Consider the following 16019-nt stretch of genomic DNA (forward strand, 5'->3'; position numbering starts at 1 on the left):
AGTGTCTTGCAAAGGGTATAGGAAAACTTTCCTCTGACACTCTTTGACCATGTTTGAGAAACTCGAGCAGCTTGGGCAGCAGTAGGGAGATGGTTTCAGCCGTGTGCCATCAACAGGCATGCTGGGAATAAACATGTCCACCTGCCATTCATTTCTGTCCCTCTTTTGTATACAGGCAAAGTGAATCTCAACAACAGGACCACCAAAGGCAAAAGTCAGTGCTCATCAAGGCACATCGTTATACAGCCTGAACACTAATGAGGAAGATGCTGTGAGTGTGACAGCCTCGGTCTTGAATGTCTCTTGGGGGTAAGGAGTATTGAATGTAAACAACATGACAAAGAGTCTGTGAAGACCACTAGTTGCCCGTATGTAGTCTTACATGCACATCAATGGCAATACGTAAGTCCTGCTCTGTGCCAACTCCATAGGCCATACACATGGTCAGCCTATCCGTTCTCTTCCCAGCCATCTGTGGACATGCTGAGCGCCCAAATCATGGCTGTGTCTGCCACTAAAACATGTTGGCTTCTCTATGAGAATATGGCAATGAAGTCATCCCTGTTGGCATCACTGGAACAACATCCAACTTAAACAAAGTATAAATGTGCTTTAGCTTGGTTCAAGAAGAATTATTATTCAGTCATCTGTTTGTGCATGTATTTGTTTTGCTTCTACAATTTCATTTTTAAAATGTGTCTTATACTCAACAAGGCTATATTTATTTGATTAAAAAAACAGTACTAATGTTATACTATTACAATTTAGAATAATGGTTCTCTTACGAGAGGTTCTCTCGTATTGCGTAAGTTTAGCTTACGCTACGGGAAAGATTCATCTTCTCGAGATATTGAAGCCAAAAAATTATCCTTAATTTTGTATTCATTGTCAACGCAGTGCAGCAGCTAGCAGACCTAGAGCAGGCCATCTCACGTGCTCATTGGCTGCCCTGCGGGCAACTGCTGCAGCCTACCAGTGAGCCCGGCGCCCGCGCCTTCATAGCGTCACAGCCCGCCGGAATGGGCGTGGCTTGGCGTACAGTAGGGGCTGTAGGCTGACTTCTCAGATTTTTCGTCTCTTCAGCGATCTCTTCGCATCGCTGATTCTGAGAGAAGCCACCGCCGCCGTCGAACAGCGAACAGCCAGCTTAGGACAGCGCTGAGGAAGCCGGCCGTCTTCGCCACCTTCAGTCATCCGTGCGAGCTACGCTATCCGGCGACGTATCCTTTACCTTGCTACCTATTCTAAAAGATCAGCGAGTGTCTTTTTAAAGATGCCTCGCGCTTCCTGCGGCTCATGTAGAGCCCCGTTCAGCGCCGGAGACCGCAACTTAATCTGCGCTCTCTGCCTGGGCCTGGAACATGCAGAGCTCGCCCTCGCGTCCGGGGGCTGCGAGCTCTGTGAAGCGCTTCCGCAGTCGACCCTGCGGGCTCGACTCGAAGCCTTCAATACCGCAGCAGTCACTTCGCCCTCTGTGGGACCGCGCAGGAAGAAGCGCCGTTCCCTGAGACAGCCGGAACCTGTGGCCACAGCAACGCGCTCGCCGGAGAACCTCCCTCGAGCCTCGCTTTATCCTTCCCCGCCCCCCTCACCGACGCGCAGCTGCCGCTCACGAGCCTCACTACCGTCACATCTGAGGATGAGGCCGAGGGACACGCCACGAGAGACTGCTGCTCCATCCTGGCATCAGACAGCGAGGAATGGTCGCTTCACTCTGCCTCCTCGTCGATCCAGGAATCCATCCGTACCCGCGCTGGAGCTGATGCGGAACTGATGCGCCTGCTGACGCAAGCTGGTGACCGTCTCGGGCTCGAGTGGTCGCTGCGGAAGGAACCCGCGCCGAACAGGCTCGACGGCTGTTTCCTTCAAAGTCGCCGCCGTGCAGCTTCAGCAAGCAGGCCCGCTCCATTCCTGCCGGAACTTCACTCGGAGCTGACGAAGTCATGGAACGCACCATTCTCCTCGAGACTTCAGTCCCAGGCCTCCGCGTCGCACTCCCAAGTGGACGGCGCCGCCGAAAAAGGGTACACAGCTATTCCCCCTGTGGAAGAGGCGGTCGCAGCGCACCTTTGCCCGCCCTACGCGAGATGGCGGTCACGGTCAGCCCTCCCATCAAAAGCCTGCAGAGCCACTTCCGCCTTGGTCGGCCGCGCATATGCCGCCTCCGGCCAGGCCGCGTCTGGTCTCCACTCCATGGCTGTGCTACAGATCCTGCAAGCCGACCTCCCCCGTGAATGGGATGAGAAGGGCCGGGATCCAGTTACAGACCTGAGAAGTGCGACGGATCTCTCTCTCCGCGCCGCTAAAACCCCAGCTCAAGCCATTGGACGAGCCCTGGCCGCGTTGACTGTAACAGAGAGGCACCTCTGGTTGACGCTCGCGGATATGAGGGAAACTGATCGAGTCACCTTCCTGAACGCGCCGCTCTCCCCCACTAGTCTCTTCGGCCCAGCGGTGAACGGGATCGTTGACCGTTTTTCTGAGGTACAGAAGACCACGCAGGCCATGAACCTCTTCCTGCCGTGACGCTCGAGCTCGGCTACAGGCCGCTCTCGAGAGAAACAAAGAAAAGAACAGGTCTGTGCCCACAATCTGCCCGCTCTGTTACACGATCAAAAAAGCAGGTTATGAATGTAAGAGAGAGCGTTGACGCTTGCTAACACAAACCTCCCCCCGGGCTCCGCCCGCGCGTTTAAGTGTTATCACAAAACGCAGGGCATTAATAAGACGCTCCCCATTCATTATGATTGGGGTCATAATGGATGGCTCACGCGTACAGGAAGCTTTTCCGCCCGGAGAGCTGCTCGCGCGTCAAAAAGTGAAAAAAGAATGTTCCCCATCCAGGGTCCGAAATTAGCACCCGCCAAGCGCCAAATGCGGGTAGATTTTCCGTTTGGCGAGTAAATCTCAAAAAGCTATCCGCCACACTGGCGGGTGGATGTTCCAGACATCCAAAGTCTTGCGGAAGTTTCGGGAGTCTCCCGCATATTGATAGCGGCTGCCTGATGCCCGCAAATTAGTTCAAATCTCCAGGAATCTAGAGCGAGCGAGAAAGAAAGAGCGCGCTCATACTGTGCTCCAAAACGTGTAGCGCGCGCAGTGCAGAGAGCGAGAGACCTTGTGTGTGTGTGTGTGCCTCAAGAAGCGTGTGTGAACCTTCTCCACACCCAAAATAGACCAACACTAAATATATTATTTTAACTTAAAGAATTAACAAATTAAGATGACAAAAAGAAAACACTGAATCAGTTTGAAGCTTTGAAAAAAACGCTTTTTTTCATCAGACTACGTTTTTTCGTCAAATATAAATAGCAGGCCTACCTCAATCCACAGCTTGTCTAGTTTTTACTTAAAAAAGTAATATGTCTACATGATGTGGGGTGAGTCTGGATCTCCGATGGCACAGATGTCCCGGGAATACAGAGATGACGTCTCGCTAGAGTGGCCAATTTCGGAAAGCGCCTTTCATTTGCTTGTGGATGTTTGCTTCGCCAGTGATATTGCATTGTACTTGCACTAGGCCTACTGCTATTTTAATACCACGTAGCATATTTTGCAAGTAACTTCGTCGCCCTTTCTGTCAAAATGGTCCCACACAGTAGCTACTTCTTTTCGCTTGCCTTGCTTCATTGTGTTTGCTCAGCGAAATATGTCTTTAGGCGCGTGTGGTTGCGCGTGTCGACGCACCCCATGATTTAACAAATACAGGGTATATATACTGTTTGTTTTTTTACCATGCAGCAAACAAACAAAAAAGCTAAATGTGTGTGTGTGTGTGTGTGTGTGTGTGTATATAATTTTAAAACATAATTTTATGTTTACTTTCGGTAAAGTATCTGATAGTTTTACAAAACCTTCAAATGTACTGTTATGAGCACTAGTTCCATGCTCACATCTTCCATGTCTTATATTTGTTGCTCTGATTTGACTTCTATGTACTCTTATTCATTCAACATAATACTTATCTCAATTAAATGTACTGAAATGAATGTATATGTGACACAAAAAGGCTGTTTATTATTTTGGCCGGTAAAAAATATGCTTGGCTGGTGGATTTTTTCATCTACCAGTCCCCGTGGCAGGTGAGCCAAAAAGTTAATGATTGGAACATCTCACATAAATCAGCCGGTTTCGGCTTTAAGCGAGCAGCCATTGCCCAGAAGCGAGAGCGCGCGCGCCACGCTTTCGGCTCCGGTTCAGTTTCACAAGCCCGCAAATTGCGGTGATCTGAACCCGGAGGCCATTCGCCCCCTAGCGGCTCACATAGCTGCGTGGGAAACTATCCCAGGGATTTCAGAATGGGTGCTGAGCACAATAAAGCAGGGCTATACACTCAATTAATTCGCCGTCCCCCGCGCTTTCAAGCCCGGACCACAACGATAGTGAATGTGGAAGTAGCTCACCTACTTCATGCAGAAATAGCAAAGCTGCTGTGCAAAGGGGCTATAGAAAAGGTACTTCCTTCCCTGAGCGAGTCAGGTTTTTACAGCCGATATTTTCTCGTACCCAAGAAGGACGGAGCCTTCAGACCTATCCTAGATCTGAGACATTTGAACAAAGTGCTTGCGAAAAGACCGTTCAAAATGCTTACGTCCAGGAAAATCCTCGCGCACGTTCGCCCGAGGGACTGGTTTATTTCTCTAGATCTGAAGAATGCCTATTTTCAGATTCAGATAATACCCCGTCACAGGCAATTTTTGAGATTCGCCTTCGACGGTCAGGTATATCAATACACCGTCCTGCCGTTCGGCCTGTCCCTAGCACCCCGTACATTTACAAAGTGCATGGACGCGGCGCTCGCCCCCCTGAGAAGTCAGGGGCTGCGAATAATGAACTATCTGGACGATTGGCTGATATTGGCACAGTCAGAGACAGAACTGTTATCTCACAGAACAGTGCTTCTCAGTCACCTGGAAAGCTTGGATCTCACGGTCAACTGGACCAAGAGCTCATTACTGCCCAGCCAGTCAATTTCCTTTTTAGGAATAGAACTGGACTCGGTGACCATGACGGCTCGTTTATCGACACAGCGGGCGCACCGTGTTCACCACCTAGCCGCATCTTTCCAGAAGGGCAGCTTTCTCCCTTTGAAAACATTTCAAAAGATGTTGGGCTGTATGGCATCAGCTGCAGCGGTGCTTCAGCTGGGCCTACTGCGCTTGCGCCCGCTCCAACGCTGGTTGAATGCTTGCGCGTCCCGCCGAACCTGGGTTTCTGGCGGCCAGAAAATCAGAGTGACTCTGACCTGCTTAGCGGCTCTGCAGACAATGTTAGTAGCCGACTGGTACCAGCAGGCAGAGGTGGAAAGTAACGAATTACATTTACTCGCGTTACATAATTGAGTCGTTTTTTTGTGTACTTCTACTTTTTTTAAGTAGTTTTTAAAATCTGTAATTTTACTTTTACTTAAGTACGTTTTGTTTGAAGTATTGTACTTCGCTACATTTGAAATCATATCCATTACTGAGTAAAAAATAATACAAGGGAGAAAAAAATCACACGCAGGAAACTACTGCATTGATTGAAGGGCGGGAGAACAAACGCGCAAAAAGGTGACGCAGACTCAGCTGAAGCTGAAAGCAAAGCGCCCTCGAATTCTTATGAAGTGAATTATGGCCAGTATGGAAATACTTTGGATGTAGAAAAAAGTGTGATTGTCCTCGAGGAGATATCCAATTTGCAAAAAATGTGGACACAAAGTGGCTGCAAAAGGAGGATACATAGGACACCATCCCTCCTGCAGATAAAGGTATGTCCCGATTATAACTTAAGGCGAATGATTTACGTGATGCATAGGGAATCCCGGAATCCAGTCATGAAAATGGAATTTACATAACGCAGATGTCACATAGCCTAGGCTAAAACACGCAAAATGATTGATGGATGAATACATGGAAAGTAGAACTGTGCAATAAATCCAATCGCGACATGGTCTGAATATTTAAGTGCAAAAATACTGCTGTGTAAATATTAGGGCTGTCAATCGATTAAAATTTTTAATCTAATTAATTACATACTCTGTAATTAATTAATCTAAATTAATCGCATACACAATCTTACAATGTTTACATGGTACAATTTCTGGTAAGCTACGTTTTTATTATTATTGCTTGACACAAATTTCACGATTTCAGTTTAATTTAATTATTGTGATTTAATGCAATATTGACTCATTTGGATAAATATTAGGTACACAAGATAGGCATTCATTTTTCTCAAGAAAAAAAAAATCTCACCCAATGCTGTAAAAATACAGAGAGCCATATCAGCTGGTAGTATTTAAGGTTAAAAATAGCTCAAATTAAATATAATGCGTGTTTATTACAAATAACAACTTTGATATAAGTAAAAATATAATACATACGTAATATACTAGTAGGCTACATACATTTTGAAACATACTCTCTATAGCTCTTTTTCTATAGCCAACTATAACATGCTATATGGTCATGAAATGGCTTTCCTGAGGTAACTTAGGGCTGAATGTTATGTGACATAATTGTTCTCCAGCTGTTTTATTGACCTCTTTTCGCGGTTGAAAAACACTGATTGATCGAGAGATATACATTTCGGTAAGTTTTAGGCTGCCCTACTGTATCTTTCAACATTGGTTATTCGTGTTTATTTACTATTAGCTAGAGATGATCGGTTCACGTGCCGCTATAGGGATCTGTCATGTCACATTTACAAGCGCCAAAACGGTATTGTTTGATTTTCGTAAAATTAACAGAATCTGAGAGCTGAGATTTTTTTAATATCATAACGTGCTCTGTCTTGTCTGTTTCCGTGTCCTCTCTTTGGTGCGCGATTTTTCTGTGCGTGAAAAAATGGTTATGTGACGAGAGAGCGCGTGAAAAGTTACAACACACACACAAGCGCGCTTTCTCTCAGACACACTCACCGACTCACGCACACACACCTGGATGCTTTGCATTGATGTGGTACTTTAGAGTTTGACGAACTCCGTTTGTTATAAGTAAATGTTCCAAACAATGATCCAAGCAGCGCGTTCTTGTCTCCCTCCTTCTTTTTACACGAATGCTAGAACGGCTCCGCAAAGGTCAAAACGGAATGGATTAATCTGCGTTATTTTTTTTAACGCGTTATTTCTTCTCAGATTAATCAATCGAAATTAACGCGTTATTTTGACAGCCCTAGTAAATATATAAGCTGCTTGTTCTGCGTTTCTGTGTGAATCGGTGTGAATGAGCTGCTCTGCTTGGTCTAAGTTACTACATAGGCTACTCAAGTACGCGTGGTGTTTTCAGCGTCTCACAAACAATTTGAGGACATGAATACATGAACATTTCCAGAGCTGCTCTGAGAGAACGCCTATTGAGCATTTTCACCATTTTATTTGAGAAAAAACATTGTCAATTACACTTTGAAACAGGTCTTCACTAAAACCCGTCAAAATAAAAGTCTGGTTTAATTAGGAGAAATTATGACAGACATGTATTAATATTGTAGGCATAGAACATCAAAATAATAATAATAATAATAACAACAACAATAATAATACAATTTATTTAAACATTATATACACAATATATTTTGTGTCCATTGTTTAATTAGTAAATCTGTTTTTGCAGCTCTTCCCCAAAAATAAAAGGACACAAGTATAAATTTTCATTTGATTACCACCGTTTTTGCTAATATATTTGGACTAAATCATAAAAAGAAACATTCATTTTCTGAATAAAATACATTTCATAGGACTACATTATTCTTAAACATTTTAATAAATTATTAATGTTAAAAAAAAGTTGTTAATCTAATTCATTATCAATTATTAAATTTAATTGATTCGTTTTATTGAAATTTTAATAAACAAAACAAACACATGGTTTCAAGTTTGTTATAATAAAAGCATTCGTTCAACCCCCAAAAAACCTGTTTTCTTTAATTTAATTGTCATTTTAACTGATGATAATAATAATAACCATAATTTAATAATACCTTTTATTTATTTAATAATTGATTAATACTGTAAACCGTGATATTTTCTGAGACGTTATCATACTGTGAAAATCTCATACCATTACAACCCTACGCGGGAGAGCCCCCCACCCCACCACGCTGTTAAAAAAGTAATTCAGTAACTTTTACTTGAGTAAATTTTAAATGAGCTACTTTTTACTTTTTCTTGAGTAGATTTTTAGACCGGTAATTTTACTTGTACTTAAGTAAAATTTCATTGAAGTAGTAGTACTTTTACTTGAATAGAATATTTTAGTACTCTTTCCACCTCTGCCAGCAGGGAGTCATGATGGGAACCATCTCTTATCAGAAAGTCATTTCGACAGACGCGTCCAACTCGGGTTGGGGCGCGCTGTTCGAGGGCAGACCGGTCTTCGGCCAGTGGTCAGACCAAGAGAAGTGTTTTCACATAAACTGTCTGGAAATGATAGCGGTCGAGAACGCGCTGAAGCACTTCCTCCCGTTCATACAGGACCAACATGTTCTTGTCCGCTCGGACAACATGTCTGTGGTATCCTATGTAAACCGTCAGGGCGGTGTCAGATCCAGAAATCTCTGCAATCTGAAGGAACGCCTCCTTATTTGGTCTCAGATGCACCTGCGTTCGCTGAGGGCGGCGAATGTCCCGGGCCATTTGAACGACGGCCCAGATAAACTGTCCAGGGACAATGTTCACCCAGGGGAATGGTCCCTGCACCCCCAAACGGTCCAGAAACTGTGGCGGCAGAGCGGAAGTCGACCTATTTGCGTCAAAAGACAACGTTCAATGCCCGACGTTCTTCTCGAAGGACGAAGACGCGCTGGCCCAGGTTTGGCCCAGCCTCCCGCTATATGCTTTCCCTCCGGTCTCTCTGTTACCACAGGTGATCAAGAGAATCAGGGAAACGCGTCACTCGGTGCTCCTCATAGCCCCGCATTGGGAGAATCAGATTTGGTTCCCGGAACTAGCACGGCTGTCACTTACAGCTCCGTGACCGATTCCGGTGAGGGCGGATCTCCTCTCTCAGGCTCGCGGCGCGATCTGGCATCCCCATTCAGAGCGCTGGTCTCTGCACGCATGGTTGATCAACTGGTACTCGTTGCCCTGCCAGAAGGAGTGATGAACACGATCACGCAGTCTAGAGCTCCTTCCACGAGAAGGCTCTACGCGTCTAAATGGTCGGTGTTCTCCGGATGGTGCTCCGACAGAGGTCTGGACCCACGGACATGCGGGGTGGCGCATCTGCTCACCTTCCTACAAGAGCTGTTGGATAAGGGGAGGTACCCATCCACACTCAAAGTATACGTGGCGGCCGTGGCAGCGTTCGCAGAATCGACGCATGGCCAGTCACTGGGAAGACATGAGTTGGTCATCCGCTTCCTTAGAGGAGCTAGAAGGATGAACCCGCCGCGCCCCCCGTCGGTTCCTATGTGGGATCTTTCATTGCTCCTCGAGGCCCTGAAAGCCTTTCCATTTGAACCACTAGACTCCGTGGGGTTGAAATATCTATCACTGAAAACCGTCTTTCTGACTGCACTGTCGTCAGTAAAACGTGTGGGGGACCTGAATGCGCTGTCTGTCAGCACGTTGTGTCTTGAGTTTGGGCCGAATGACTCTAAAGTCATCCTCAGACCTAGACATGGCTATGTTCCTAAAGTAATGGGCACTCCATTCAGAGCGCAAGTTATTTCGCTGTCAGCTCTGCCAGCATCTGACAGCGAAGGTGAGGTGAATCTCCTCTGCCCTGTCAGGGCGCTGAGATTTTACATTACGCGCTCCGCCTCCTTCAGGCGTTCAGAACAGCTTTTTGTTTCGTTTGGTGGGCGCACCAAGGGTCTCGCCTCCTCGAAACAGAGCCTGTCCAGATGGATAGTGGACGCTATAGCAGCTGCTTACGCGTCAGAAGGTCTGCAATGCCCTCTGGGCATCAGGGCTCATTCCACGAGAGGCATGGCCTCGTCATGGGCGTGGTCCAGTGGGATTTCTATCCATGACATATGTGTAGCGGCGGGCTGTAGCTTTCCATCTACCTTTGTCAGGTTTTATAACCTAGAAGTTCCTGCCTTGCAGGCTAAACTTTTGTCAGTTTAAAGGAGAGGTGTATTCTGCCCAGATCCTCCTGCTCAGATCACTCTCACGTGACTCAGCTCTCCTGGTTGAGCTGCACTAGTAGGGTATGTGCCATGTGCCTATACAGACCGGCGCGCTGCTCTGTATTCCCTATGTGTGCTTATGTACAAGTAATGGCCCGCGTGGCTGGCCACCTTATTTTTTACTGAAAGTTCGGGGTCTCATGGTGGATGCTTGGCGCGCACGGTGTTGACAAAGTGTTCCCGTAGCGTAGGCTAAACTTACGCAATACGAGAGAACCTCTCGTAAGAGAACGATACTCGGTTACTAACGTAACCTCGGTTCTCTCTAGAGAGGGAACGAGTATTGCGTAACAGGCCGTGCTCGCGCCACGAGCGACCTCGCTTCAGTCGATGAAAAACCAGAGAAGTCAGCCTACAGCACCTACTTTTATACGCTAAGCCACGCCCATTCTGGCGGGCTGTGACGCTATGAAGGCGTGGGCGCCCTTCATTAAACTGCATTTCATATTTTTATACCTGTCTCTGTAAAGACGAAGCAAACTCTTTGCAGCTGGTACATGTTAATATTATTTAAACGCCTGATTAAGACGAGAATCTCTTTATCAGAGCAAGACGTAAATCTGATCAAGAGTGAGTTTCCTCTCTTCAGTGGTAAAAGGCCTTACATAATGTCATTATTGAATTCGTGGTTAACCCAGTGATATTCAACAAAAACGGTAAACTCCTGGTCAAAATTGGTTTAGCTACCCAATTAAAGATCTGATACATTTAAATATAAATCTAATACATAAAAATGTTTATGTGAGTAACAACAGACGGAAATTCCTGTTGTTTCACATCTGCGTGTTTTCACAGCGAAAAAATCCTGTTTCACGCTCTTGTGCTGTACAGCACCGAAAGATCCACAGAGATCTGCTTGTTTATTTGTGATTTATTGCAGGAAATCAGCGCACGACGCGAGCTGAAAGCTCTTAGTTTGAATCACATTAAAGTCGGTTGTAATTCTGCTTGCTAAACACCAGAGGGCGTCCTTTAAGTGTTTAGGAGTCTCGAATTACGCCCCGCCTTCTGACTTCAGCCTGCATGAGCGCAATTACGCCATCTTGTGGCCGTTTCAGATAATGCTCTCTTTACTGCTGAATTCATTTCCCTGTGAATTAAGGGAATTCATTTCCCTGTCTAAATTCTCAATAATTATTTGCATTTAGACCTTTGCTCGTGCGAATATTATTTTGTGTTAGACAAATTTTTCTGCTTTTGACTGGTACATTTACTTTGAGTTTGGTTCAAGACAAGATTTGAATTAAAACTTAAACTAAATCCCAGCACAGCCAGAGAGAGTCCAAGTCGGCTCACTCAACTCTCCTTGTCTCTCTGTCCAATTCTGTTTGAATTGCCTATGTCTACTTTTCTCTTTTGACTATTTTATAGTTATTGACGATACTTTACTGTTGTCGTTAATTATTATAAAATTTTATCCTGATTTCTCAATCTCCTTTCACGCTTATTTTAATTTGGTTTTAAACCAGTTTAAATTTACATTGTGTTTGCCTGTCAGTCACTGATATCCATGTGGAGGAAACAGCGCCACCCTGTGGCCTTTCCCCGGTCGGTATCACGTTTTTCCTCCTTTCACTCTGTTTTGAATTGTGCATCTATCTCATCTTCCCCTTTTGGATTATTTTATAGTTATTAATGATATTTTACGGTGTTATTAGCTATTATAGGATATCATTCTGATTTCCCTTTTAATTCTTTCCTGCTTGTTTTAAGTTTTAAATTTAAACAAGTTTTGAATTTTGAATTTGCATCAAGTGTTCTGTTTACCCAGGCAAAGCACGGAGAAGGAGTACGCCCCCCTTGTGGTGAAAACCCACTATTGCGGCCTGCTTCTTCTACAGTGTTTCAATCCTGTCTCTTCATATTTTGATTTTTATTATTTTTCCTCTTTTGGGTTAGGTTATTTTGATAATTACCAACATTATCATAATTCCCTCTTTTTATTATTATTTAGTAAAACCTTCGACTCTTATTGCTACATAAATAATTACTCAATTTGGTTTAAACAAACAAGCCTTAATTCACTTTAATCTTCCCTTGTTCATCCTTTTTTGTATCTATTGTAGTACTCCCTTGGTGATTTGAAGTCATCTCTGGTGGTGTTCCGGCCAGCAAGGTTGTCCGACCAGCGTTACCAACACTGGCTGTGTGTGAATCTTGGTTTCTTTTATCTCTGTCCGTCGTTACGGCCCGCAGTGCTGACATCAGCAATTTGGCACTCCAAAGGTAGTCAACCAGTCCAGCCGACACAAAAGACAATTTCTGGGACCAGTACCTAAACCGGGGCCTAAAAAGAGGCCACTCCTCCGGGAGGGTTCTGGGGAACAGCCCAATTTTGTAGTGTTGTCTGGCGATTGACATCTTGGCGTTGCCGAGTTGTGTTTAAAGTCACAAAGGCTGTTTGGGAGGGCGCAACGCGACACAGAGTAACGGAGGGCCGAGGACACCGCGGGTCAGTGTTTGGGAAGCGCCAGGGAGGTTGACCATGCCACTGCTTCTCACCGGAGTGGACTCAATTCACCGCAGGTAAACTAAATTTAATAAAACCCATTCCACCTACTATGAGCCACAAAATACTAGATATCTCCCGGATATTTTAAGTGTTTGGCCCATCTCTTCTCCAAGCCACACCTTCTTAGGTTGCTATCCCGACAACCCCTCTCACCCGTAGGCCCTATCTTAAACCCTTTCAGCGGTAGTAGGCTTAGGCCTCCTTATTCTCCCTAACACTTCCAGTGTTAGTATTTATTCCAGTTCATTTCAGACCTATTCATTTTCATTGTTTCCTTTCACTCTGATCTCTTCTATCTCCGTGTTCTGTTGTGATTTGTTTCTTTCATTTCACTTAGGGACAGTAACCTGTGAGAGCCACCAAGGAAGCTAAATAATAGAATAGAGTGACAATTACGCAGCCGGTGTCATCACGTGACCCGCTAGGCTACTGCCTGTCAAATCTCTTGTTCGGGTCCTTCGTCGACCCAAATCAATTGGCTTCGCTAACTGTTTACATCAGTTAGCCCCAAAATTCTCATGAACGGCATAGCCCGTATGAGTATAGCTTGTTAAGCTTAGAACGGACTTGCATTGGTCTCTTTGTTTGTGTATGTTGTGTTCCTCTCGCCCACAGTGAGCCAGTATGTTCCTGTCCTACAGTCATGGTCGAGAGCCATGACGATCCCCTTCCTGCCCAAGGACGCCAGTGACCTGCAGCATCTGAGCCAAACGCAGCTGGACGCCGAGCTGGACAAGCTGATAGCCCTGGATCCAACCCTGAGCTACAACTACAAAGACTGGGCCAGAATCGTCGGAGGCATCGCACACAACCTCGTCCCCCAGGCAAGGCTCAGCGAACGGAGTAACATCGACCTGGAGCAACAAGCAGCAGCGCTTCTGCTACAAGCGGAGGAGGCCCGGAAGGACCAGGCCCGAACTCAGAGTCGCCTTGATCAGCTCCTCCTCGAGACCCAGAACCAGCGCGAGAAAGAGGACGACACAGATCCAGAGCTACAGAAAGAAGTAGAAAGACTTCAATATGCCCTGCAAGATCTTCGCCTCGACACAGACTACTGAGAACAGTTGGAAAGAGAAGACAGAGTGGAACTCGAGGCAAAACTCCAACAAAATGATGCCCTCCTAGAACTCAACTGAACTCAAAGAAAGTGGCATTAAAGCCAGTGCCTGCGAAAAACACTTGCAAGTGGCCCGAGCTAAAAGCCATGAGTTTACTCAGCAGAGACACGATCTAAAAAACGAACTTGACATTGTTCACAGAGAGCTGAAACACTCTTATAGACTGCAGAATGACCGGGAAGGGGAAACGCACACCACAAAGTTTCCCCTAACCAGCCGGTCCGTACCTTTCAGCCACAAACTCAAAGCTGAAAGGGGGGTTAAAAGCCCATTGCTCAAGATGTCACCAGCCAGCTTCCAGACAACCCCTGCCGCTAACCACAGCATGGCCCCCAAAGAACTCGACAAGCTGGCCAGAAACATCCCTACGTTCAATCGAGACCCTGCAGGAGGTGATGACATTCACTCTTATCTACAGGACATTGACTTTCACTTGCAAACTGTCGCCAACTTGACAGCTTGGGACAATTTGTATCTGTTAAGAATCACATCCAGCGGTGATGTGCGCAGCTTCCTAGACCGTCAAACAAAGACTGTCAAAACTGACTACCAGCAGCTGCGACAAGCTTTGATCCGAGCATTCTCTGATCCAGAATCAGACCAAGGGCTCATCATCGCCATGGACCTCAAGCAGACAAGACTTGAAACCCCACAGACCTACTACGGCCGATTCCGACAAGCCTACTTCGAAGCACGGAACGAGCCAGGTATGGAAGAGGATTTCAACTTCAGAACTCTGTTTCTCTGAAATCTGCATCCCACAGTGAGTCATCACCTGGCCTGTTCACGGACCATGTCTGCCCAACAGCTACGAGACTTGGCCCACAAAGCTTATGTCAAGCAAAAGACTGTGTCCAAAAAGACTGTAAAAAACCACACCATCTTCCCTGTCTCCGAACACTATTCAGAGCTGACTCTAGAGGACGCCCCACAACACCACAGACCTTTGTACAGAGAGTCAAGACAGTTCCAAGCCAGCAGAGGGCAGCACAACCGCAATGGTGCTCGTCCGAAGCACCAGAGCGGACGCTCTGAAAGATTCTGGGACCGGCAACACCCATCCAACAACCCAAGGGGTGGAGCCACCTGGGAAGCCAGCCGGCGACCCAGAAAAAGCCGATCCCCATTGTCCGGAGCATCATGCCCAGAAAGCCAGCATCTGAACCCCTCTCAACGTGCCACTGGTAAGCCCAAGTCTGAGCCCACATCAGATCAAAACAGTGCAGCCACGTCAGAGAGGGCAGAGATCCTGAAGGTGCTGAAAGAGCTTCTTTACAGAAAACTCGCAAGAAAGAAAAAACAACACATCTTATGTCTAAGCATAAGAACTGAAACCAACGCCCGGTCTGACTACCAACTGACTGAGCCAAGCACCCCGAACACTGCTCGTCAGCCACAGACCACATAGCTAACTGTCACATCACAAGGTGACAGCATCACCCAAGCTCCACAGCTGACAACTGCACACCCTGAATGAGACAGCACACTTCCTCATATCAGGTACCACTATCCCAAGGTACCAGAAAATGCTGTTTTGGCTATCTGCACCCGCAGACAGCCACACAAAACCGGTCATAACCACCCATTGATCGTCACACCTGCCCCAATGACAACATTCCTGGGCAACCTGGTCGAAAAGGGGGTGGGCCGGTAACTCCTCCTGAACATCACGTTGGAGAAGTGAGCAGGGAACACACAGCATCACATCTTACGGTGATCTCTTCTCAACTTGTCAAAAAGACTCCAATTTCAAGCTAAGAGACAAGATCGAACTCTGACACCTCAAACTTGTGAACTGAATGTGCAATCCCACAGCCAGAACGACATCCGGCTCAAACAGGTAGCTCCCATCCACCTGACAATTGATTCTATGAGTCTGATCCACCCAGTGCACACCTAAAAAATGAACACTTACCCACTTCTAATTGGCAAAGACCTGCTAGATCGCTTTGAACCTTTACAGGACTTCAAACAACTGAAAGTTTGGGCTCAAGTGCGGGAACCCCTCCCCCTCCAGTCAGACAGGCCAACCGAGCCAGACTGTCAGGTCACAGAGTTCACGGGAACTCTCACAGCCAGCCACGGGGACACAGTTCCAGCACCAGACCAAGATTAAAGTTCACCACTCTGCACATTTCAGCTCAACAAAGACTCTGATTCCTTCTGCCCCAAGGTCACAACTGACCTGCAGTTGAATGATGTAACCACTACTGACTTTGTACTTGCACTATGGACAGACAACTCAGCCATCAGTGTCTCACTATTCAATGCTCTCA

General features: G+C 46.2%; 1 protein-coding gene across 1 annotated transcript; it reads left to right on the forward strand.

Annotated features, from left to right (window-relative positions):
* Window positions 1-4172: 4172 nt before the first annotated feature.
* Window positions 4173-13683, forward strand: LOC143713995 (uncharacterized). The gene is made up of 3 exons (XM_077204911.1): window positions 4173-5963; window positions 7159-9935; window positions 13241-13683. Exons 2-3 carry the CDS (start codon window positions 8267-8269, stop codon window positions 13681-13683), a joined length of 2112 nt encoding a protein of 703 aa, XP_077061026.1. The 5' UTR covers window positions 4173-5963; window positions 7159-8266.
* The last annotated feature ends 2336 nt before the right edge of the window (window positions 13684-16019 follow it).

The sequence above is a fragment of the Siphateles boraxobius genome, unplaced genomic scaffold, assembly GCF_051911475.1.
Source record: "Siphateles boraxobius isolate OS27281-9 unplaced genomic scaffold, OSU_SipBor_1 53, whole genome shotgun sequence".
In the NCBI taxonomy this organism is placed as follows: Eukaryota; Metazoa; Chordata; class Actinopteri; order Cypriniformes; family Leuciscidae; genus Siphateles; species Siphateles boraxobius.

Coding starts and splice junctions, on each gene's coding strand:
- LOC143713995 (XM_077204911.1), top strand. CDS start 8,267: ATGATGGGAACCATCTCTTATCAGAAAGTCATTTCGACAGACGCGTCC. Junction 9,936..13,240: donor CTCGTCATGGGCGTGGTCCA/GTGGGATTTCTA, acceptor TCTCGCCCACAG/TGAGCCAGTATGTTCCTGTC.